The following is a 27114-nucleotide window of genomic DNA, read 5'->3' as shown; positions in this document are numbered from 1 at the left end:
TGGATCTGCTCTTACTTATACCCTAGACCTAAATCACAGATGATACGCAGGCCTTGTTTGACATCCACAACATCTCCTGCAGATTACTCAAACTAAATAGGCACAAAATTGCACTCTTAGCCACATGTTTTAGATAGAAGCTCTGTGAGAAAAACATCTGAGAAAACTTGAAAGTGGAATTCTGGAATTGCTGGCATCTGACTCTCCTCGGTATCATTTTTCTGGACAGAGAAGGGCCGAGCAGAAAGTCGCAGCGGGGCGCAAGGAGGGGTGTGTTTTCAGAGGAAGCAGTCCTGAGGCCGCAGTGTGCGCACTGCAGGAATACATTTGGCAGGTTCGGATTAGCAAAAGTGCACGCTTGTAAAAGAAATTAGAATTAAAAAAAAAACACTGTTATAGAACTCATGCTGGTTGAATGAGTTCAGTGATTGTGATCAAACCACCAGTGCATGAAAATCTGTAATTGAAGTATAACATGGCGAGTCGTCGTTTGGAGGAAACATGAATTTTCTGCTTTACTTTTCTTTTGGTAAATCATTCTATTACCTTTTTCAAACATTTTGCTGCTATGTGCTCTCTTTTAGATTCATATTTTGTCATTGTGCATGGATATTACATTCAGAGGGCACTCTTATAACCCATGCTTTACTGCCACTGCAAACCAGTGGAACACTGATAAAGACAGCAAATACTTTACATTACACAAATCTTAGACATAATGCTCCGACATTAACTATTAACATTAACGCAATGCCTGCCCAAAGTTATCAACTATATACTATAACAACTTTCACAGCTCTTAACTAGCGAACAGTTAGCTCACATTCTCGTCATTTTACCGACTTAAAAACATCAAACACAGAGAAAATACACTCGCGGCCAAAGCCGATGCTAACAGAGAGTAACATAAACATCAGTGCAAAACTAACTTTCATATTCATGGACGCACACGCGATTAAAGAGTCCGTCAGCGATCACTGATGTCACCGTAGTAGGTGCAGTAAACAAGTCCGGGCATGTCTCCCTCACTGCCAAGTTTCGGGGGGGATGCTGCATGCAGGTGCGCTCGGACATGTGAGTGATCAGACACTTGACCTTTTGTACAACGCCTCTTCCGTCGCGTGAAGAAGGGTGCAAGATGTCTGCGGTATGGCAGTTTTTTGCCACTACAATAAGAGTAGGCATGATATCAATTCCACTACAGTGGAGACTTGATGTTCTCTGCAATAAGGTGGAAAAAAACACCTGCCTAATATATCGGTATCGAAATCTGCAAAAAGGGTTGGAAAATATTGGCATATTAGATTTTATACACAAACATTTATATGCTACTTTTATGGTCCACATGAGGGACTATTTTCAGCCAGCCTGAGGTCAGGTGTGCAGGTATTCCCCAGCTCCTCTTAAACTACTTATAAAATCTCTTTCCACTTGCTTTAATAGTTAGAATATTTGTTTGGAGTAACTCGACACATTCAGAGTGAGCAGTGTTCCAGTTTGTCAAAACGACTCACTTTTACAGAGTATTCGAGCTTTGATCACTCTTTCATACGACCACAGTGAATGAGCCAGTGTGTGTGTGTGTGAGCTGGTGTGTGTGTGTGTGTGTGTTCGAGCGCCATCATTTCTTGGCACAATGTAGCAAAGTGAGGAGTGCACCGAGAGCGGGTGTAGAGGCTATTGCAGCCTGACAGATGTAATCCCCGACACAGCTCCAGAGTGCTGTGTGCCACCACAACGTTTGAGTGAGGGTTTATTTAAAAAACAACCTCACACCACAGGCCTCTTATGTGCTCTGTTTCTCATTTATCCTCAGCATAAATTCAAAGCTGCTCAGCACGATCTCAAGCAAACTCATGCACACAGTTTAGCAATTTTTAACTCTGGTGATAAACACAGTGAAGCACAATTTATGGAGAAGAAAAGGCCAAGAGCCATAGACGGTAATTAAAATGTCGGCATGTTTTATAATCCATCTTTTTAATTGTCACAAGTGGACGAAAAGCTGCAGCCGATTCTGCCTTTTGCATGCAACTTTTACACATCAGGCCTTCATTGTAAGCTAAACAAACCGCCTTCCCATTGTTCCCGTCACATTCCCACAAATTCTACCGATAATGACATTCACTTAGCTGCTCTTTAACAGATAATCAGTCAACATTTGTCTGGGGCACTGACATTAGTCCGAGATAGATGCGTCCTGTTGGAGGTGATTATGTGAAAGTTACAGATGAGGTGAAAGTGAACAAAGCCAGGACTCATATTTCCCCTTCTAAAAACGACTGTATGTTTCAAGTGGTAATCTCGAAGATCTCAGTTTCATTCTCTTTGGTGGCACCCATGGCGACAAATGGCAATTGCATTTTAGATATCCAGACAGTGTCGCATTTGTGACGTCCACGGTTGGCTCCGGTTGTAACTCTTGGTTTTCATCGCTGACGGTCGCTTTCCTTTTTAGCCTTCATCTGTCGAATTTGTGTCTTTTTCTTTGGATTTTCACTTCAGTCCTTTTCCCACTGGTCAAAAAACCCACTAACACGCAGCTTTTTTGCTTAATGGGAAAGGTTACAATCGGCATTCAGACCCGGGTCAAATGACTCTGCAGTAGACCCGTCTCCGTCCGAACATCGTTCCAAATTTGTCTGCGCTGAGTTTGATAAATAGAGTGAATGAGTAATAGATACAATATAGACCCTAAACACTGTAACATCTTCACTGTTTAACCCTGTCTCCGACACGTTTGTGATGTCAGACGGTGATGCAGCAGAAAAAAAACGTATACTCCACTGGCAATGGGAAAACAGATGATAGGTATCTATAAGCTGGTCTTCCTGGGTCTGAAAAACCTGCGTCAACACGCTAATTTCGGTGGCAAAAAGGTATCATTTTTGAAGTTGTATCTGTATTCATCAATCTTTTCTGTTTGTTCAGCCATAGTATATTACTGTTTACTCGCAACACTTGCAGAGACCGGAAAAGCAGCCGCTTAGCTCCGCCTACCCTCTCTGGCAGACCAACCACTGCTGGGTGATGGAAAACGCGTCACTAACTGGGCAGCACTTGTGATTGTTACCGCGAATGTCTCCACCGACACCCAGTCTATAATACAGCAAATGCAAAGGCTTTCATCAGTGGGTCATAGGCTCAATCACCATTGTGTTACCTCATTCAGCGATACATAGTGACCTAACAGACGTTTATTTAAATGAAAATCTTCAAGATTATATCTTTAAAGTTTTACGATGTAGGATCAGGAACATCTCATACAAAACATCTGCCTCAGGCACGTCTTCCCTGTTTTAGCTTTGGCTGAAGAGATTCAGAAAATAAATGGCTGGAACACCTTCATGCCAGACTGAGATACCGCTTCAAGCAGCCCCGGCTCCCCTCCTGTCTTACAGCAGACTTTACATGGGCACCATTTCAAAATACAGTCTACATGGTCTCAATGGAGACGTGTTTGAGTGCTAAACTGAAGGCCTTACAGGATGCTCTTATCCTCAGCTATCACAGTCTGGCATCTGACGATAACATTCCTGTGTTGTTTTGCATGCCTTTTCCCTTTGTCTCTATTCCTGTTTTTCTTTCCATGTTCGATTCAGCGAATACGCGCTGCTCCTTCGTCTCTGCTTCTGTCTGTCTTATATTGCCCCCTTCTTTTGTCCACGTCCTGCTATCCTCCTCTTCCTTCCACCTCTCCTCCAGCCGCCTTTGTCAGTTTGTGACATAGTGATCGGTATCAATTTAACTTTGAAGCAATGACCTGTTGGATTCATCCTGTTTCTTGAACTGTGAGAGAAACAGAAAGAGAAATGTTTGGGTGCTTGAGATGTTAGCATTCTTTGGCCTGACATAAGGGAGGCTTGTTTTATGTGTGTGTGTGTGTTTGTGCCTTTGGGTGCTGTTTTGTGTCTTTCAAATTCACACAGCCATATCGCAGCTGGCTTTTATCACAGCTTTCTCACATCACTGCTATCTTTTATAAAACACAAAACCTGGAGGAATTTGAATGGAGACGCTGCCAGATTCTTCAGATAAGTTGTCAAAAATATCTTCTCTTACAAGATGTGCCAATTTCTTTTACTGCTTTGTGACCTAGGGGGAGTCATAACCGATGGGGATTATTTATCACTACAGACATGGATTAAAAAAACAAATTGTCAATCGAGTTTCTCTTCGTCAATTTATGAGGACTGATGCAGCATTTGGTAGATTTTTCTGTTTGTTCTGATATATATACACACACAATAAAACCATCACTGACATGGAATACATATTTTCTTTAACACAGTGCCAATAAAACTCTCAGCATCTGTGATAGACATATACTTCTGTTATAAATTCTGTTACAAGAAAATTTTAAAGCTGTGAATTATCAATATTTTCAGCAATGTACAATGGCACACTTTTAATTTAGAAGGCAGAAAAGCTAATTGGTATAAAACCACTTTAGATCTAAATAGGCAATATTATCATTTAAAAAGCCTTTATTGAATCAGAGCGTCTCTCGTAAAAAAAACAACATTAATATCAAAGAAATAAACGCAGACTGGTTTCGTCCCTCATCATGACTTCCTCAGGGTGTGGCTAGGAAGAGTCATGAAACAGAAGCTCCTTTTACACTGCCAGTTCAAGCCGGGATTATACCGCCTCTGTTGTGCTCCGTCTCCTATGTAAAACGGACGAAGGCGGAACAGTGGGACGAAAACGTTCCGGAAATGAAGCACGTTTGTTTACACCTTGTGCATGATTTACTTGGTCCAATTTAAAATGGCAAAGGCTGCATGACGGCGGAGCTTCGTTACGGCGCTGAGGTGGAACCGCAGTGTAGAAAGGGCTAGAAAGTTAGGTGAGGTTGCCTTATATATCGTCTCAAGTGGCCTGTAGGCTGAACTACACCAGCATAATGAATAAACACATGCATCTTAAATAGTCAAAATGAAGAAGAATTACATTAAATAGTTAACATGAACAAAGTGTTACCATAAATATTTGATATAATATATTTGAAGTTGTCATTATGAAAAACAAGTTTTGATTGAAATAAATGTGGACAGGAATTAAATAGTTACATCATGTTAAATACTTGTAACATTAGTGATTATTGTAATCACAATCACTTCAAATAGAATATAATTATAGCATAGTTCAATATAATAAAAAAATTGTAATTTTTTTTTATAAATAAAAAGGGGTTAGTTGTGTGGACTTGGAAAAGGCTCATCTCTCATTAAGCCTGAGCAGGCCTTTTTTTGTTGTTTATTTTTTGTATATTTTTATGAGAGAGTCAACACATTTTAAACGAAATCCTTGGCTCGGTGCAAGAGTGCCTGAAGAAAGCCCTTGACAGACTTTTAAGCCTTTGAGAGCACCTGGTACTCACCTGGAGTATTATTATATTTCATTTTTAAGGTGTATTTGTCAAAACAGTTAAAAACACAACCATGACCTTTTCAATAATACCAGTCTGATTAACTCTCTCTTTAATGTAGTTCTTTTTGATATTTTTATTTTTTGGTTTTTCTGGCAGATTTCTATTGAATGAGGTTGACAAAAAGAGAGGTGTGGAGAGTTTATAGTGAAAAAAGGATGCAGTGCATGTTGGGTAAGGACTGTTTAAAAGGTGCCAGGGCTGCAGGAGGTTAAAACAAATATATAGGATTATTTATTTAGCCAAGCCAGCTGCATAAACCTATGGATTATAATGTTGGTTTTATAGTTGGTTGGCCGGCACACCGCTAACAGCTATGATGAAACATCCCCAAAAAGCCTAATAATGTTCCCCAGAGTCCTGCCCTTACAGCATGTGTTCCCTGTGCAGATACGGTAACTGATTTCATCCAGTATCAGTTTGATTGTCCAACAGAGGGCACGGATACTCCGATTTAAATGTTCCACTGACTTTGACATAGTTTTGAAGGAAATGATGACATCATGTTCATAAACAAGGCCCGTACAGTAGGTCATTAATGAGTGAGCAGCAGAAGCACTAAAACAACATGTGGAGGTTTAGTTTGGCTCAGTCAGCCGTTTCACCCTTAAAATGGACGTCTCTGCTACTAAGTCATGAGTTTTTTTCTTCTGGCTTTTTACACATAAGTGGACTAAATCATATGTAGTTTTGTTTTTAAAGCTTACCATTTATTTTTACGAGTGCAGAGGAGGGAGAATTGAGAGATGCAAGCGATTGGGTGCAAATTCAGTATGCTGCACTGGTTAGAGCCAATGATCATTTTTTCCTTGTGGCTTTACGCAGACAAATTTAATCAAACATATCTTTGGTTTGGCTCCTTACTTTCTCTCCTATGTCGTTATATGAAGAATATCCTTTTCCTGTAGGCAGTCTGGATCAAAATGACAATGTATAGCTGTAAGTAACATCTGACTAAATTGATTCCAGGCTAAAATGCTCGTATTTAAAACGACTGATCCGCGGCCCATCCAGTGGCAAAGACTCTTGGTGCCTGCTCGGATGAACATATTAACATTCAGAGACTCTTAGGTCTTAGCGCCACAAGTTGGCCGTGTTACACAAATTCTGCAAGTTTCACTTAAACAAACACAATCACTGCTATCTCTTAATGGAATTGTGGTTAAGACCTCTGCAGAGTGCTTCTCTGCAGCTTTCCTACCCAGTTGCTTTCATTCTGTTGTAGCCATGCTGGCAATGCGGTTTAGGATTGCCACTGTTGGTTGGTAAGTTTACCACTGTTTGGTTCATTGCCATGACATTCTGTATAGACGTCCATGATTCTGAGAGGACCAGTCCAAACCAAACAGAACCCAATCTTGGAACCCTTCGCTTATTGTCTGAGGACCATATAGCTTCCGATGTAGCCAGCAGTTAGCGCTAAAGGCCATCCGACCAAGACTTCCTTTTCCTGTATGCTTTTACGACTGGGCCAAATTAATCAATTATAATGGGAAAACCAGCTTTGTTTTCCAGAGATAACGAGAAAAATAAGTCAAGATCTTGAAAACTTGTATCACGGGAAACGGAGTAAATGAATTGTATGGATGCATGTCTGCTAAGGGCTTCCGTAGATGTAAGCTGATAAGATTTCATTAAGCCTCTTGTGCTTTCCACACTGTCTTCCTGAGTAAAGTCCCTCTCAAACACTAGTGGACATACTCCTGTGATCACAAACCTTCTGACACTAAGATCGCATCACTAGGATCATTGGGATGATGCTAATCTCTATTTACAGATTCTACATAAAAATGTAGAAATGTGTTCCGTTTGAACTACGCTTGTAGTCCGAGTAATATTGACCAATCACATATCAGCAGGCTGCGGCGTATGCAGGAAAAACAGTCCGTGAGGAGAGCAAAAGCAGGCGGAACTTAATGCCATCCCGGCTCCTATCAGCGTCATCTAACGAAGATTTAGCTTCTTATTAATCTCTATAAACAGACATCTGCAGCAATTTCAGCTAACAATCTGTTCTAGATCTAAAATTTAACTTGAGACGAATTCCCTTGACGCTGTGTCATAAAAGCCGTTCAGATTTCCTGACTTCCTTGAATGCATCAGACTGATCCGTTCGACAAACGAGCGTTTTGAAAAGTTTTCTTCTCCTCTTCAGGACAGACCTGACAAAGCTTGAATTTTTACGTCTTACAAATCTGCATCATGATGTTGACATTTCAGCAAAGGTAAGACCCGTTAATAACAACGCAGCACACGGAAAAGGAAGTCTTAACAGGAAGTTGATTATCGTTTACCACTCAGCACGTTCACTGGTGTCCCCAGAGGTGATATATCGTCTCAGACTATAGCCGATGGGATCTGAGATTGGGATGATGTTAAAAGGCTCACATTAGCATTAAGCTCAGAGCACCCCTCTGCATAGGCCTGGAGGTGATAGACAAAAAAAAGGTTAGTCAGAATGTCTGTAGTTTCATGTAATGCAAACTGCCATAAAATCATAAGAGGAATATGAAATGATCATGTGTAATGCTAACATGTTTTCAGCTACACTGCCCAGGCCTGCATGAATATGATCTCATGCAGCAGCTAATCCGGCGGTACGCTCTTAATCTTGTTTGTCTCCATAAAATAAAACTACTAGTCATCCCCTTTTATTGACATTAATAACACAAACCATAAAGTAAAATGTCCTTAAATGCAGCATGCTCCAGTGAATGCTATGGAACTTTTTATTTGACCACATATGATTATAGAACGATGACGTACAGCTTTAAAAGGCTACAATGCTACCATATGTAATTATTCTCAACTAGAGTATTAATCATATTTTCTGCTTTAAGACGACTGCCAACAGTGTCGTGTTTTTTTCAAACAAATTGCATTCGACTGATAAAAGATGAAGTTTTAATTCAATACAGGGAGGAATTCACTGTCCATCAAAGACATGAAACAGGATGATTTGACCAGGCAGAAGAAGAAGTGCTATGTTAGCAGAGCCTGTATTTCCAGATACTTGATACATGTGTTAATATAGCGCTGGCACTGTTTGCAAAACACCAGGATGACTGTGATCACTTCGCCAGTGGGTAACCAATAATTTTCCTGTTATTTGTCTTTGACATGACTGTCACTTTTATTGATGGCTGCTTCCTCTTCACTTGAGGTTTTCTTGTCTGTTAGCGGCTCTGCGATTTTCCAGTCAAACCTCTGGCGGGTTAGCTCGTCCGATGTCCTAGAAATGTCAAATCAAGTATTCAGTCTTTTATTCAGTTTTGACATTAATTTGAAAAGCTTTTTAATATCTCCCTTCCCCTTTAATTTTACACACGATTGATGTCTGTAAAACCGCTGTAGTGTCAAATATCTACATAAGAATAAAAGCCTAAAAAGTGGCTGTTTGCAAAGAAGTCTTCAGGGCTTTATGTCATTGGTAATAAACGTTACTACCAGGAACTTAGACACCCCATACCACAGACTGAAGAAAGCACCAGACACCTCATTGTCATCCTTTCCAAACAAAAGGCTTCATTCAGCTCTTACAGTAGTGATTATGGGCTGCAGGGTTCAGCTGAGTCACAGGGAACATGTGGACATAAACAGCTAGCTATGAGGCTATAAGTGGCAGGATGGCATGTCGCGTTTGTTTATCCAACATGCTGTAATGTTATGAGAACTGCTGCTCAGGCCCTGGTTACAAGTTGTAATGTAAATATTAATGTGTATGGAAAAGGAACACTATTTAAGGCTTACCATACGTTCTAATTATTTGAGCGGCTGATTGTGTCCGTCCTTAAAAAGACATCCAGCGTCCAGACGTGGTTCTCGGGATGCTCCTGTGACGGCCTACAGGTGTACAGAGAGGTTATATTGTTGTTCTATTTCTTGTAGGAAAGATTAGTGTATACTTTTTTTCCATACTTCTGACTCTTTCAACTGCTCTTTTACAATTACTTCTTGTGTTGTTCAAAAGGCTGATTTCAGGCAAGACGATAATGCAGTCGGACTAAGTGGCAGCCACAAATAATGCCTATAATAAGGGACATTTATTGAGGGGGCAAAAAAAGCACCTTATCAATTACATTGTAGAATATATGAGAAGCATCTAAGGGCCTTAAGCAGGAAGTTTGAAACCAGCCTTTTTTGAATGATCAAACACTGGCTCCAAAAATGGCATTCATATTGAATTACTTTGCTTCAGCAAATATGTTTTGTGGTAAATATAATAACCGGATATCTCCTTTCTAGTGATTTTATGGTCGGATGAGAGGAGTAAGGATTTAATAAAACCAAGGGGAAAACAAGGGGGCAACAACGTGTAAGCAAAAATAAGGGATTACTTAAACTAAGGCAAACGTAATGTAGGAACACAAAACAAGCTTCAGAAGAAGAGAAAAGAGAAGCAGATCCTCATATTTAGTTTAACCACTATTTATTAAAATTACAAACAACAACAAACTCTAAAGCGACGAAAACAGCACCCTCCTCAAAAGCACAGTACCACCTCTTTAATGACAAATCTGTAAGTTCTCAACCACTCAAAACTATTTAATAAAAAATGGTGCAGTTTGGACCTGAGACGGAACAAAACATCACAGTATGTCAACATCACAAAACACAACAGCATAATAGACAACCAAAATGACCAGCAGGTAGCAATGAGAGGAAATCATTCCCTCTGCAGTTCATCTAATTAGCAGCATTTTTTCAACAGATAAAAGGAAGTGCAACGTAAATGCAACCACTGTCGGACTCATCAAGTTTGTAACTGTCGCTGGGATTACGAGTGTGAAAAAACTACACTACTACTACCTGCACAGCATACAAAACTCATGTCCTTCAAAATAAAATCGAGCATAGACTTCAAGCACACATCCGCGACCCACTGAAAACAGCTCCGCGACCCACCTTTGAGTCCCGACCCACCAGTTGAGAACCATGGCACTAAGGCACTTTCAGGTGAACACGAGCACAGCCGGATGGCCCACTGGCTGCGACTGTCTCCTCTTTACTGCTCTTTACACTCTGGCCTTGATTAATTAGTCGACACAGGTAAGCTCAGTCTGAAATGACGGATAGAGCAGTACCTGAAGCACGCCAGGTTGGTGCTGAGACTGTCACTATTTGAACAAAAGCTGCGGCAATTTTGTTTCCTCCACAGTAAACAAATGTGTACTGTACCGTTTTGTGGGAGACATGGTTGGAAACAGTAGAGTTACAAGAAGACTTTGCCTGACAGGCTTAATAGTGTTGCGTTTGATGACACAATATATATATATCGCAGCACTCAAAAGGCTAACTCATATGCTACCTGATTGTTATTAATGCTGTCACTTCATAAAGGAGTGCCGTAAACATATACAAACTCTGTACGTTTCTATAACCGTGACATGACTCAATCTGTGACCCTCTAACTCAGAGGTCCCGTGTATGAAAGTGGCAGCATGTAGGGCGTTAGCTGTGAATGAGAGCTTTCAGGTCTGTCCCCGCTCTTTATCTCTACCATCTCCCCTCTCTCTGAGCTGCTGGAAACACATACAGTCCACATATTGTGCATTGATGTACATGTTTCTGGCCCGTTTCATAGATTTAAAATGTATGAAATTGGCCTACATAAATAATCTGTCAGATGTCACAGATGTCACTCCAGAAGTGTGCGTCTCAAACTGTGGGCGGGGCTCTAACATGGGCGGCAGGCCTGTTTCTTATAGGGGGTAACTGAATGTGACCGTTACTGTTTCGTATACATGGAACATAAAGCAAAACCGAAGTGACACATATAGGTGGAAGACTGTAAAAACCTCCAGATCCAAACAATTAGAATCAATTTGTTGAAGTGACATAGTGGAGAGTAAAGTCGTACCCTGTTTATAATCGGGGCACAAAGAAATGTTTTCATTTTGATTTGCCGTGAGACAACCAACACGCAGAAAAACTGATCCTGATTATGTGAGTCAACATGTTTAACAAAGCCATGCGATGGAAACATCTGGGGAGCCAGTGTGGCAGAACCGAAGTTAATACAGTGCAGAAGAATACCATCAAAATCCACAATAACAGCATTTTTACAATTATCACGTGTGTTTTTGAAGTATGGAAGTAGAAAAGTAAATATGGAAGTAGTTTCTGTGTGTGTGCAGTGAGTCACAGTGAGGCCCACAGGCTTTAAAAATGTCCTCTCTGACCAAGATGTTCATGCAAACTCAAACGATCGGACGCACGAGCACTTTTTCTGTCTTTTTATTGCAGTGTTAATTTTGGCAGCTATGTTAGATTTAGCCTCACTCCTCGTCAGTTCTACCTTTAATAGTTTTAGCCTAGTTTAAGTCGACTACAACTCAAAATGTTTTAGTCCAGTTTTAATCAATAAAAAGTCATCACATTTTAGTCATCACATTTTAGTCAAAATGTTTTCTCTCTTATGACCTTCTGCATAGAGAATGTATCCATCACCATTATGAGGTTACTTTTGTTTCTTTATTAGATAATCAGGTATGTTTGTGTGTGTTATGTAAAGTTTGTCATTTGATTTGATCATCAGAATCAGAAATATTTTATTTATTCCCAATATTAGCCAGCATTGTTAAAGGTAGTCACTTTCTCCTCCTAGGTATCACACTAGTTGAACTCTCTTGGTTTCCTTACACCCATTTGAATTAAAATTTTCAGTTTTGATTTACCATAAAATCTGGAATATAAGTCGCACCGGAATATATAACGCAGTCTGTTATTTCAACACAATTTCAATTTATTTTCATTTAAAACACACACAGATTACAGCCTACCATCTGTTTTGGCCATGTCGAGTTATCCTGCAAGCTAGTGGTGCTGTAGCTAAGTTAGCTGGCAGCCTACGGTAAATTTGATAGTTGTGAGGGTGGCGGCTGCAATGGCGATCATGACAATGCATGCCCGTGACGAAGCGTTAGCAACAAGCAAGTTAGTTTTCCTTGTTTAAAACAGCGAGGAAAACACAAAACAGCACTGTAGTGGCTTAGAGATGCAACGTCGCCACTTAACAACCAACAACCTTAGCTAGCTTATAGCGCCATCGTCTGAGTAAAATATCTTAGCACAATAACAGACCTCTCTCTGCGTTTAATACTGGTATATTGGTCCCACTGGTATATAGGTCGCAGCCCACTTTTTAGATGAAAAAAAAAGTATTAAAAGTCATATACACCGAATTTTACACACAACACACCCATGAGGATCGAGGGAGTTTCTGAAGTTTCAGCTGTTAGCTAATTATGCTAAGCTAGCAGCTGCTGGCCAAAAAAACGACAAAAAAACTGTCATCTTAATTATCAAATTTGAATATTTGATGTGACAGTTTTATATAAAATACTAATGATTTTATGAAACTGTGCTTACAAGTATTGCTGTATCCTGATGTCTTGTTGGCTTGAGCTAATTGTTGATCAAGCATCCAGTTTCTTAGCCTGTCCTACCTGTCCTTCAAACTGTCTGTCAGTCTTTTACACTCCCTTTCCTCCCGACAGAAATCAGAGAATGATTTATTGCTTGATACCAACTATTAGCAGAATGAGAGAGGAACAGAGAGGGGCAGTCGTCACAAATCACCTGCCATATTCAGGCCTTAGAGTTCATGCCGGTTGCCAAAGGCTACATCATACATGTGGCCTAATTTCAGGAAAACGCAGACCTTTTAAAACATCATTTTCTTTTCCTCCGTTCTGCCTCGTTCTGAGCAATCAATCATTTTTAATCAAAGATGTCTGAATTTCATTTTTTGTTTGTAATTCCACGAGTGCGGCGCAGCGGCAGGCTGCAGGTTTGGACCTTTTTTTCATTAAGTATGAAACATGTGCTTGTTATAGGACTGGTGAGAAAAATGGTCTGCATGTGAGACGCTTGAAGCATGGGATTCATTTCACCCTTCATGCGGAGAACTTCAATAAAGATGTAGAAGAATAGGCCCTCTTAGAAAAGGGTTTGAAATTGTGCAGTTGTTCCGCACTACTCTATGATTTTCTTGAGGTCACTGCTAAGGAAAGGAATAATTTTTTATTTATACGACAAAATAGCTTCTTCTTCTATTTTTATTTTAAATATTATGAAACAGTGCACAGTAAGAGCAAGGAAAATACTTTCTCTGAGGTTTTTCATGTTCGTTAAACCCACACTCGGCCCCTACAAACACATTGAAGCCTTTGGGGACATGTCAGAATTGATGGCCTACCTCCTGTTAGAATTTGCGTGTGTATACGTACTTGTGTGTGTGTGTGTGTCCCTTTGAAGTTTTGCAGTCCGCCCACCCTTCTGTGGCCCTACATTGTGCCGAACAGCTCCATTTGTCCCACCTTAATCCCCTGACGTAAACTCACATAAATCACGCAGAGTTGTTTCTAAACGCGGGCAGGCTGGAAAACGCGGCCTCTGTCTCCCTGTCTCCCGCTAATTTCCGACTTCCACGGAGAGTTTAAGAGCTTCAGGGTGTTCATTTAACGGATTGTGTGAATTAATAATGATTTCATCTCATGGAAACTGTCGGTATTCTTACACAGAAGCTTTTGGATTATTTAGAGGAATTCAAATGAAGTAAAGACGCCTTAAACACCACAAAAACTTTAAAGGAAAGTTAACGTTTTTCTTTGAAATCCATTAGAAGTAAAACAAATCAATCTGGATTTGGGTTGCTAAGCAGAACTCGCATTTAACGAACAGACAGGTTTCAGAAGAGGGTTTTGAATTCTGCGTCACTGAACCAGATCGAATGTTGACTTTGCTCTTTTCAGTCCCTTTCCATGACTGCATTACACACTGGGACAGAGCTTTAGCCAGCACTTATTAGTTCCAGAGATGGTGCAGCATCATGGCACCCATAGTGCATTTAGGCCGACCTCTCTCCATCGATGGCTCTCGGCCAGATTAAAGTGCCGGGGCTCATTGTTTACACAGCTCTGTGGTGCCACGGCTGAGCAGGCCCAAACAATGAGCCCCTGCTCCCCCTTGTCACAGTGCGGGGAAGAATGGAGACCTCTTGACATGGCAACCTGAAGCCTCAATGCCCCCACTTTACGTAGCGGAGAGGGTCAAAGGGAGAGACAGAGAGAGAGAGCAGGAGGGAGAAGAGGGCAGGTTGGAGATAAGGGAGGAGGAGAATGGAGGGTGAGAACTGAAGGAGGCAGATATGAGGGGGGCTTGGAGAATGATTAAGGATAAGGATTGATGAGCAGGTGAAGAGAAATTAAACAAAGGATAGTCCGTGCAAAACATCGAAGAGAAAAGAGATGAGGGGAGGAAATTACGGTGGGTAAGGGAAAGCAGTAGATGAAAAATAAAGAAATGGGGCGCAAAGAGAGTCGAGCACTAAGGAGAGGAGGCAAGGAGGTAGAAAAGCATGTAAGGGAAAGAGCATATCTGGGTGCTCTCCAACATAACAGAAATTACAGCACCAGACGAGTTCTCCATCAACCTTGTTTCTCTATTAAGATCATGCGAAATGCTTCTGAAACGTTGCTCTTTGCAGGATATTAAATGTAGATGCTTGCAGTAGCTCATCGGTAGCTCTCTGAACAGGCAGTAATCACTTTTCTTTTGTTTGATTCCAGGTCACTTTCTTGGCAACAACACGGTCATTGATGTGCTTCGTCGCCAGGGATACGAGGTGGAGCACACCCCTGCTGGGCAGCCCATAAACAGGTACGTTTACTGCTAAAATACCCTTAAACACACACACACACAGACACACGCACTTCTGCAACACAATCTTCTTGCAAATTTAAATATGCTCTCACATTTTGATTTTAAAAAATAAATCTGGACCTACTTAAGCACGGTTTGTCTTTAACTTTGAAAAATCCTTTAAGTAATGTTTGCTCTATCTGCCACAAAAGGGCCTTTAATCGCAATATGACAGGAAATGGTAAATTGCTCGGGAGACTGATTGATGTATGGATTCAGAGCATTTCAGTATAGATGAACGACGCGTCTCCATCTGCTCTCATTGTACGAAATTTAAGCCAAAAAAGCCCTCGCAATAGGCGCTGCCATCTTGCGATGGTGACGTCATTTGGAGCCAGAGCTGCGCAGTTGAGATCGGACGTGTGGAGCCGCCGTAGCCACTTCCGCTAACCAAAACACACACTTAACTTACCGAAAAAAAGATCCTGCACGTCTGCGTGTTTAACAGCAGAACAGCTTCTCGTGTTGGTCTGAAGCAAATGTTCAAAGATATGTAAACTTCAATGACTGCAGTTCCTCCTCTATTCTGCTAATTCGGAACTGATCGGCTGCAGGAGCCGTATTTGTCAACAGAGCTGTCAATCATCATTTTTACAGCATCAAATAACTAATTAAAACTAAACTTGTCAGCAAATAAGGAACACTTGGATGTAAATCAGCATGATAAGAACTAACCTAACTAAAACCATGTTTGAGAAAAAATTATTTGGCGTGTATTTTGATTTTACAGTTTGACTCATGTCCCATCTGTTAACATGGAGGAGGCGGGCTTTATGACCTATACTGCAGCCAGCCAGCAGGGGGCGATAGAGATGTTTTGGCTTCGCTTGTAGGAAGCTGTCATGTCGTCCATCTTTATACATTTTATGATCAAATTAAAGGTTGAAACAAAGCTTTAATTTTTCCCACAGAAGATTAACACTAAGAAACATATTTGGTTCTGTAAAGTTATTCATGAAGACAAAGATAAAGAAGATTTCTCAGGTCCTTGTAATATTTGGGGGCTTTTCATATTCAGTAATAATTTTTTGTAGGGAATGGTTGAGAAATAGAAAAGCAGAAATGATGGCTAAAAAATGTACAGAATATATTTTCAGAGGAAATCATGATGTGAAACAAGTCTGTGAAAGTGGAAGGCCCATATTTTATCACTTAAAAGGGTGTAAGGTTTCACGTCCCGGCCACATTATACAGGGCAGCGCTGCCTCGTGGCCCTGACAGGAGGATAGATTTCCCCCAACCTTTTCATCGACTGGATTTGAAATAGGAAATCATTTTCCAAGTAAGCACAACTCCATAGTCGGTCTGTGTTCGTTTGCAGATTCAAAACACATGTTCAACTTCTGCTTCGGCCCGTGTGAGAAATATGTCGTCTGCAACTGATCAAAAACTGCTCCCAGTAGTTATTTGTTTAGTGACTCTCCTTCTTCCAAACGTCTATAAACACAAATAATTGTTGTATTGCTTTATTTAAAAGTTTGCCATTGTTTTATTTATTAACCAGCATGATTTACACTCGAGAATCAACTGCTCTGTCATGAACCACAGTCCAACACTAATCACACAAGAGGCTCATTCTGAAGTGGAAGTTTGTGATCACAGAAAAGAAAATAAACAGCCAGAATCAGAGCGATGTTGTTATTACAGGGATAAAGGTACCTTACATGGCTTTAATCTTTCAGCACAAGAATTATAAGCTTAATAATGAGACATTGTTTCCCTAAAGATTTATCTTGCCAATGGTTGTAACCATTGGTTGAGTCATTGTTAGTCTGAACAGAGAAGCTGGTAACTTAATCCATAAGTGATGAGCTTTACAGTTATATTAGCAAGTATTTTTTTTACAATTTGAAACTCTTTATTAACTACCCTTAGTTAGCAGTCTATCATTGCTATGTTAAACTAATAATCTCAAAGACTTTCATTTAAATAAATGTCTGTTAAGTCACTGTCTATCACCAAATGACGGAAGCATGCTCCCGCAATTACCGTTTATAGCCACAGGTGCCGCCAAAGAAAACGAGACTGAGATCTTCGAGATTGTCACTTTAAGTTACTGCTCCTGTAGAACAAGCTGCTTCAATTGTAAAGCATTCTACATGCAACAAACAAACTGGCTTTTTGTCCATGAGCAAGACACTGAATCCCCCAACTGCTCCAGGCACTTGTCCATGTGAAGCCCCGTCACTCTGACATCTCTCCATTAGTGCATGTCTGTGGGGTCCTGTTCGTGCATGTGTGTATTTTCAGGCCTTTTTTTGTAGCATGTTTGTAAAAAAAATAGTATCTCTCTTCTCCTTCAGTTTTGATGATTTTAGGAATGTTTTAAACGTGTGTGCAGCCAAAGAGGAGATATCACAGTCTGGCATCTAATCCGCCCAAAGGGTTCCTGTAAATGAGCTGCAAAACAAATAAATAACAGTAAAATGCCTTTGATGCATTTTCAAAGCAGTTATCTTTGCTATATTTAAAATGTTGCATCACATATAATTTGTGACTATGAACCTGCAGAACTCAAACTAAGCTTGAGTATGCAGTGAAGGAGTGCAGTGTGGTGGTAGGGTAGCTGTAGGGATAATATTCTCAGGGATGTCTCTTATCTCATTGGGCTCTTTTAGTTTTTTCCACTATGTAGATTGCACAGGAGATAAATCTGACAAAACCCCCAGCGGCCACCAGCGAAGTGTTGTTGAAAATGCAAACTAAAGCAGAGCTCATACCTCCTGCTGTGAAGCATGTAGTGCACTCTACCATGGCGCACTGTGCGGGTGATATCTCACTGCAGATCTTTGTATTGTGTGTGTGAGTGAATGAATGAGTGAATCCACTTTCACATACAAACTCTGTGTTTGATGCAGGATCATGAGTCTGTGATGAACCTGCTGTTACCGCAAATTCACCATTCACACAAACTCAAGTCTGCAACTGTGTGCCCATGCATATCTCCGCTAACCTGTAGAGTTATACTGCACCTTGTATAAATATATTTATAACCATAATGATCAATTTTGATGGTTTGAAAGGTTATAAATGAGGGTGTGCGTGTGTGTCCACACCCAAAGGGTCAGGGTTAACTGTGAGTGATTGTTAAAAGTAGTTGCTAACCTCACTTGAGATGCCCAGCAGCTCATAAGAAGCAAGAATGTTTTTAATGTAAGATTTGATTTTCCTCCCACAGTTTTCCAGAAATCTTGGACATGTTCTTTAATAGCCAGCATATCCGTATCCTGCACTTACATAGTAGAAATTCTTCCTCTCTTCTCCTTTCCTTTAAATGAAGTTAGCAAGGAGCAACTGCGCTTACCAGGCTGGATGTGACCCCTTTTTAAAGGAGCAGTTCTCCCCTGGACAAAGCTACTGTCAGTCAAAGCTGGTGTTCTCTGTAATCGATAGAAGCAATAATATTTGAAATTGGCGGCATAGCTGTGGAGAAAGTTGTACAAACAGCTCGTCGTTACGCCCATTCTACATTCCTACAACACCCAGCATGCATTGTGCCCCTCCCTCTAAAAGGAACAGCCCAGCGAGAGACACTGGAGTGAAATACTACCGCTTTGTTGCAGGCGAGAGATACAGAATCCGAAATACGACAAGAATAGTCCGATGGATCGTCTAAAAACTCTTCAGGTCTGCAGTCTACATTTCAAACCTGACGATTTTGAACGAGACATGACATCGGAGGCGGGCGTCCTAGATTGAGGAAGTGTAGTTAAGCAAGCTCCCTGGCCTCTGCCAGATGACGCGTTTTACATAGTCTGGTCGAGGTTTTCAAGGGCCCATTGGAGAAGTGGATAGCGTCCTCCAAAGGCACAGAGCCAAATTGCATAATGGCATTAGTTCACCATAATAGCATGATAGGACTGAGGTTGAAATCGGCGAACTCGCCCTTTAATGCCTTTTTACCCCACAGAAAATCGACTATAAACTTCAAGAAACTGTTGCTCTGAAAGTTTGAAAGCCATAGTCGAGCTGAATTCTCAAGAGTTTAAATGGTTCCCAAATGAGAGTCCAAATCCATCACTTCAAGATGTAATATAAACAGGCAGATTATTTCCTGAAGACCCATTTTTAGTAGAGGATTCCTTTAACGGTCAGAGGTGTACTGTGTCAAATATTATAGAGTCCTTAACTTTGCATGCTTAAGCAGCTTGACTTGTGTCCTCACACCAAAATCAACTTAAATCTTAACCTATATTTGGATTTCACTAACTTTTACCCACCATCACCGCACTGACAGGGACATACAGTACAACAACATAAAGGGGATTAAATATGCTCAATTAAATCTTATTTGTCTGCCATGATTTGCATGAAAAAAATAACGTTCATGCTATTTTCTTCCAGAGTTACTGATAATATTTTAGGGAAGATTGGTGTCGTGTAAACTGATCATACTTTGACAAAATCTCTACTTCTAACTCTTTCTTTCAATGTTATCTTATCTTAGGAGATCATCATCCAGAGCTGCCTCGCCGGACTCTGAACACCACCACGATGAGTCACCCATCCTGGAGCCTTTCCTCCACGAGCTCCCCAACAACGAGGAGGATCTGGGCCGTCCCCTGGAGGACGACCTGTTACCCCACATGCTCCTGCCGCCCGATAGCCTGGAGCTGCTGGAGAAAGCAGAGAGGAAGATGCTGAAGAAGAAGAGGAGGAACAAGCAGAAGAAACAGCGGCACCGGCATTTTAACGACCTCTGGGTTCGCATCGAGGAGAGGTAAGAGGACAGGAGGGGGAAGAACGCGTCACATGGGTTTTGTTTCATCTGTCGTCTGTCCTTTTTGCTGTGTAAACAGGATAAAGAGAAATGTAGAAAAGGTGAGACAAAAGGTCAAAGTTGAGGACAAAAGAAAATGGTTAGTGCTCTGAGAAGAAAGACAGAGGATGTGTTAGAGTCGATGTGTAATGCAGTCGATCCAGCTGTCTATAGAATAAAACTGACACTTCCTGCTGTGGTGCCGCAGGCTCAAACAACCAACATATCAAATCGCCTTACTTTTCATGCAGTCTGCACACACTTCAGCACGTATACACACCCTGCAGTGTGGTATGAGTCCTGACTAGTTTCTAGCTGGTATAAGTGTCTTAAATGTGAAAATAACAGCCTGGGAATTCCTACTAAGTATCCGGTTTTGGTCTCACAGTAGCTCCAGGCAGGGACTAACCGGACAACAAAACAAGCTCACCTTTCAGACAAAACCAGACCTCAGCACAAGGTGTGGTCTGAGGTGAAACGTCTCTTATTTTGTCGTAAGGTGAAAATGTTTTAAGGGATATGATTGTGCATGTGCGCAGGAAGAAAAAGGTTAATTTGTCGCTCCATCCGTCAATTTCTACACCCACTCGTCCTCAACAGTTGGAGGCTATCTCAGCATACTTTAAGTGAATAACAACAGAAACACATATAGTAAGACAACCACAATAATTAACACCAGTTCACCTGGCTTGCACATATTGAGACTGTGGGAGGAAGTCGGAGCACTCATAAAAAGGGCCCGGGGCCTTCTTCTTGTTTAAAAAGCCCCCGTGCTAAACTTAAGAGTTAAGGGTGTGAGCAGATATTGTAATTTTTATCCGGTTATCTACAATTATGATCATTAAATTGTGATAATAATGTGCTGCAATCTTATTGCCAACATTTGATACAAAAGAATAAGAGATAATAGTTTGCGAACAGTCCCCATGCGGGACTCTCCTGTTAAGCATGTAGGGATTATTACCCCTGTATGAACATGCAATTTCCATGCCCAGTATACACTCTTCCAAATTACTGATGGAAAGAAAAATCCAACCATGCATGCTCTGTTCTTCGCAGGAACAGAGGGGGTTTGTGCACGTTTGTGTACATTATGTCTGCAGAAATGTTTTCTCTCTTTCTGAGGAAGCTGACTGTTTGTGTTCACATGTTACAAAGTGTACACGGTGCACGTCTTTGTATATTTAACTTCTGAGGAGGTGGCTGAGTGAGAAAGGTAGAGGGAGCAGAAGAATCTGCAGGAGCACAGTTCTCTGTTGTGTTCGATGCACGGCTACAGGGCCGTGTGTCACGCCTAGTTTTCTTGCACCTCTCCTGGCGCTCAAACCGAAATGTATCTTTCATGATTATAAAAATAACATTACTCTGAATATTCAAATATTTGCTTCAAAAAGCAGTGCAGCCTGAAGCCAAAATACATTAACATAAAGCAACTAACATTAAGACAGTTTAGGTTCATTAAAGGGCCAGTTCGCCGATTTTTCACCACAGTGCTATCATGCTATTATGGGGAGCTAATGCCAATATGGTAGACAAAAAATGCATTTTGGCTCTGTGCCTTTGGAGGACGCTATCCGCTTCTCCAGTGGGCGCTGGAAAACCTCTGCCAGACTACGTAAAACACGCCATCTGGCGGAGGCCAGGGAGCTCGCTAAACTACACTTCCTCAATCTAGGACGCCCGCTTCCGATGTCATGTCTCGTTCAAAATCGTCAGGTTTGAAATGTAGACTGCAGACCCGAAGATTTTTTAGATGATCCGTCGGTATATTCTCATCGTATTTCTGATTCTGTACTGCTCTGAGCCATTGTCTGCAGCGAAGTGGTATATTTCACTCCAGCGTCTCTCGCTGGGCTGTTCCTTTCAGAGGGAGGGGCGCAATGCACGCTGGGTGTTGTAGGACTGTAGACTGGGCGAAACCACAAGTTGTTTGTACAACTTTCTCCACAGCTATGGCGCCAATTTCAAATATTATAGCTTCTATCGATTACAGAGAACACCAGCTTTGACTGACAGTGGCTTTTTCCAGGGGAGAAGTGCTCCTTTAAGGAATTCTTATATTGCTCACTTTATCTAACATCGCATATTTTTGGCCTTCTTATTTTGATAGGTTGTCCACTTTCTGAAATGTTCAAACTATTTTTCTTTCAATTCCATTTTAACTGAAGCTCATTTTCCTACAACAATGCCTTCAAGCAAATAAAAGATAAGGACTGATGATAGACATTTAAATCTGGGAAACTATTTCATTCCTTTTTTGAAAAGATGACAGACATGTTTAGTCTGTTTTAGTCAGTGTTAGACATTATTACGTCTGTAATGCCTATCAAAATAAATGTCCCAATAGAAACAAGAAACAAAACAGTCAAACGGATCCCTTTTCTTGTATATTGGATGTTATATTGCCGTGTCAAATGACTGCTTCACCCCACAGATTCAGACTTCAGGAACTTGTGTGTTTGTTTTGCCTGGTCCTCGTCCCGGTCTAAACCACACAAGCTCTGCAGTCTCAGCATCACACAGGAGAGCAGAAATGATTTAATTGCCAGGCTTGTTTAAAAAAGGAAAGATAAGAGAGGAAGTAGAGACAGTCAGAAAATTCCAGACAGAATACATAATCATAGGAAAGAAAGAAAAGTAGTGTACAAGCAGGCAGGAGGATTAGATTATAAGCATGAGCTGATCAATGACTTACACGCACAGGAGTTTTTTATTTGTAAAAGCTTGGCTGATTGGTCGGTGATGAAGCAGTGGTTTCCTTTGTGGCCTTCACACCATTAATATTTCCATTGTGTCCTTTCTGCAGTCTGCATTTTCCTGCATAGTGGCTGATATAGGGGAGTGGAGAGGGTCCTGCTCTTCTGCTGATTACACCATGATTTTCCTTTCAATCCCAAACAACAGCATAGTGGCTTAGCAGGGCAAATACAGACCAGAATGCTGCATTAAAAAAAATATATATATACATATAGGAAATTCAGTTCAATGAAATAATTACAATGACATTTCTTTGGACTTTCTCAACCCATTTTCTAAACATATAATAGTACAGATGTTCTGATACCACCTGTAGGTGTGAATGTGAGGGTGAAAGGTCTGTATGTGTCAGCCCTGTGATTGACTGGTGATCATTCCAGGGTGCACCCCGCCTCTCGCCCAATGACAGCTGGGTTTGGATCCAGTCCCCTGTTGTTTTTTACTGTCACACAATATAACCTGAAACCAGGTGATTTTTGGGGGCTAAGTTGGCAATCGGATTGATGCGTCCACTGGCATACTCACCAATACCTGATACCTGATATCCGATACCGGATATTACAATTTAGATAATATCGGAGGTCAATACAGGAAAAGTGCGTCTGATATCACATTACGCCTCGCGTAACGGAGCCTCATCTCACTGGCATTATCACCCGAATTTCCCCCCCTGGGGATCAATAAAGGATTATCTTATTATCTCCGACGGCAGCAGCTCCATTACGCGAGGTGGCTTATAAGTGAAAGCATTCCCGATAACAGCGCCGCCTCGTCCCGGCGCTGGTTAACGCTGTGGCTACATAAACGACCAGTCACGGAGCTGACGTGCCGCGGTATATTTACTTTTAGCGGCTACGCCTGCAGCGCACACACGGTGTGAGGTTGTGTGTCCTGACAGGAAGCAGGAGATGTGCGCTTTCTTTCCAAAAGTCACTGTCACCAAGCTGGAGTACATGCTTGTTATTTGATCACATCTGATTGCCATTTGCCTGGCAACATAAACAAATCACCCCACAGCTGTTGCTTTATGTTGTTAAGTCCTGATTATTAAGTAGTCATGTTTTTTCCAACTTATCCCTGCCACCTGAGACGAGTAGGAGAAAATATACAGAAATATTTGTCAGCAAACTGTGCTACGTAGGACCCCATCAAACATAGTAAGAATCTGATGTAATGAAATCATCTAATTTGTCTTCTCCACTCTCTCGTCTTTTCTCCACAGCACCATGGTCCAGTCTCCGCCTCCCCCGCTGGTTCGCATCATCAATGGTTACATCACAGTGCAGCCACCCGACAGAGTGCACAGCCACCACAGCCGTCATCACACATCTTCAGCATCGGCCACCTCCTCACCCTCGGCATCGACACTCGTCTTCCTCTGCACGCTTCTAATAATGCAGATATGGACCGTGTTCCTCTAGTAGAGCAGCAGCTGGGACTCTAAAAACAGGAAGCCCTGTTGAGTATAAACTCTCACACGTGATGGCCTCGTCTATCAGCTCATTGTACAGTGAGTTCTGATCCTGCATCATAACACCCGGAAAGAGAGTGGGGACTCTCAGAGACATGTTCAGAATGAAAGCATGGAGAAAGGATGTGAAATCAGCTCTAGCTGTCTGGAAACAGTACACTCCATGGATGTTAGGTTACATAAAGTTTGTGTTGGTGGGACTGAACGGTGAATTATGCCAATAGAGCACATCTTCTACAAATGGAGGCCTTTACGAGCGTGTAAAGGCGACATAGGGTTTCATTTTGTACACCCACACAGGAGACAGCAGCAGGAAAGAAAAATGACAGCTCACAAACAGGAAGTATTATCAGACATCACACAACATGTCAGCTCCCTAATGGACGACAGCGTTACAATAAACTCTCACCATTCAACATTAAGTACCTCTGAGAGTATAGGAACTCACTGAAGTGACTTTTCAGCGAGTGAACACAAAAAACATTCTTGAAACTATCAGAATATCAAATCCCGTCAGTGAGTACAGCTGCAACCATTTGTCCTTTGTGTTTGTGTGTGTGTTTGAAAAAGTGTGTTTGTGTGTGTGTAAGAGAGAGAGAAACAAAGTCTATCAGCTCTTAACCCCGCCGGCTCTGCGAACAGAAGAGCTCCTCTTCAGACTTTAATTTATTCTTTCATTTTAGAAGAATACTGCATAAAAGCCGCCTGCGGGGGAAATTGTACATATTGTTTCTAAATATTATAGATGTATTTTAGAATTATAAAAAGGAGAATTATCAGAAGTGTTCTTGTTGTTTATATAAATATATAAATAGATATGCAGTATATTTTTAAAAAAGAAAATCAGGAACTAACCACCATAGCCCGAGTCACGTGTCTCACTGAAATGAAAGGGACATGTGACCGTATTGTACTTTATGTATCAGTGTTATCACTTTGCTGTGCTGTGTGCGTCTGCTGAGAGGATTCATGTTTTCATTGTTTAATTTATTTAACTACAATAGTTTCTCTGTAGGCCATATGACACATTCCCAATGCTTTTTTCTTTTTTTAATATTTCTTGCCGTCAATGTCCAAATGTGTTGTTTTCAAATGTTTTCAAGTCTGATTTCAAATGCACATGATTGTAATAATAACCATCATTCAGTTTAAACACGTGAAGCTGTCTACACAGAGAGACGGCATGCAGCATAGGGCTTTAGGTCTTTCACATTTCACTTATGGCATGAAATGATTGTAATAGTATTACCATGACAACAATAAAATATTTATCTAGATTAAAACCTGACTGAACCGAGCTTTTGTTTGGCTGCAAAGAAAATCCATGAAACCTTTTTTTTAAACTCTACTTGCATGGACAACTTTTTTGATGATACAGATGGGGATCGCCAAATAGAGAAATTTCTAAACAGATGTTATAAACAGGGTTGCTTGTTGTGGTAAACCTGCTTTTAGTTAGCATCTAAGGCCCCGTGTCCAAATAGCGCGTTTTTCTGGCAGAAAAGCGCTCAGGCAGGGCGCTGGGATGAAGTGCTCATGCGGTGACAGAAAAAACGCTGCCAGCAGGTTTTGTTTCCATGACAACAATAAGTTAAACTTACTACAGAGCTAACAACAAGCTAACAACAAGCTAACAACAAGCTTACAATGCGTAGGGCACAACATTTACCAGTAACATTTGGTGTCCAGCCAATCTGTGTCCACAAATGGGCTTTCCAGTCTCTATTGTGATACTGTTTGTTTGTCATATGTACAGCTCGGGTAGACAGAAACGGCCAAAACAAGTTGATCCTCCATGTTTGGTGGTAACCAGGGTGAAGAGCGGCACCCCATCTCATTGGTTGCCTTAAAAAGAGACACCAGCGCCTGTCTGAAAAGTTCAACGAAAAAGAGATTTTCAACTTGAAGCGCCTGGAGCGGTCGCACAAACAAGGCAGAGCGGCCTGACAAAAGACGCTGGGTTCAGTGCTTTTTCTCTAGGCAGCCGCATACGCTCCGTCCTCACTGGGAACAATTGAAAAAAGATGCTGCCGCTCAGAAAAAGGCACTATGTGGACACAGGGCCTAAGTCTGCAGTTTCCTGCAGATATACAGAACATTTTAGTTTCTTTTCGCTCTTTGTTTTAGTTTAACATCCAACAACTTTATTGTTTTGGTTTTCACCAATCTCATTAACATAATTGGTCTGTAACGAAGCAAAAAGCTGTTTGTAGCTCAAAACCAAGGATAGTTCAACACACTATAGACTACTTACCTAGCACCAAACAGCACAGTAAACAGCACGGTAAGCATCTAGCTGGTAAAAGTATTGAAGCATTTAGCAGCTAAATGCATTTAGCAGCCACATGTTTTCTCAGGTGTTGGTGGAGACCAAAACAGAGCCATAGGAGAGTAAATGTTACATTGAACATTAATTTAGCTGAGACAAGAATGACTTCATATGAATGCTGTTGTTGCTCAGTGTCCATGAACACATTCACATCATATAAATGTTCGCTTCCAAGAGACAAAAAACAAACAAATGCTGCTTTAAAACATCAGCCATACTATCCATCCATCCAGGATCTATACCGCTTATCCTGTTCTGGGTCGCGGGGGGGCTGGAGCCTATCCCAGCTGTCATTGGACGAGAGGTTGGTTACACCCTGGACAGGGTCAATCACGGGGCTGACAAATAGAGACAGACAACCTTTCACACTCACACCTACGGGCAATTCAGCGCCACCAATGAACCTAACGAGCGTGTCTTTGGCCTGTGGGAGGAAGTTGGAGTACCTGGAGTTCAAACTAAGAACCTTCTAGCTGTGAGGCAACAGCACTAACCACTGCACCACCGTGCAGCCATAAGCCAAACTACATACTCAAATGTTTTGTACATTTTCACATCATATAGAAAATATAAACATGTTAGGCAGTATCGGCCTATTGAAGTTATATCAGTATTTATCGCAAAATGTTGATACATATGCATATAGATGATCAATTCTGTGG

General features: G+C 41.2%; 1 protein-coding gene across 1 annotated transcript in view; it reads left to right on the top strand.

Moving 5' to 3' along the window:
- trabd2a (TraB domain containing 2A) overlaps positions 1–25390 on the top strand; it is a 73217-nt gene extending 47827 nt beyond the window's left edge. Inside the window, exons 5-7 of the mRNA XM_069673346.1 lie at positions 15004–15094; positions 19584–19856; positions 23875–25390. Of these exons, the coding sequence (XP_069529447.1) occupies positions 15004–15094; positions 19584–19856; positions 23875–24073 (563 nt within the window). The 3' untranslated portion in view covers positions 24074–25390. The remainder of the gene's footprint in view (positions 1–15003; positions 15095–19583; positions 19857–23874) is intronic.
- Positions 25391–27114: the final 1724 nt, after the last annotated feature.

This window comes from Semicossyphus pulcher, unplaced genomic scaffold (assembly GCF_022749685.1).
Source record: "Semicossyphus pulcher isolate SPU_LCO1_2020_fin unplaced genomic scaffold, fSemPul1.0.p SCAF_22, whole genome shotgun sequence".
NCBI classification, from domain to species: domain Eukaryota; kingdom Metazoa; phylum Chordata; class Actinopteri; order Labriformes; family Labridae; genus Semicossyphus; species Semicossyphus pulcher.
Note: the sequence above shows the minus strand (reverse complement) of the source record. Positions and strands in the feature narration are given on the sequence as shown.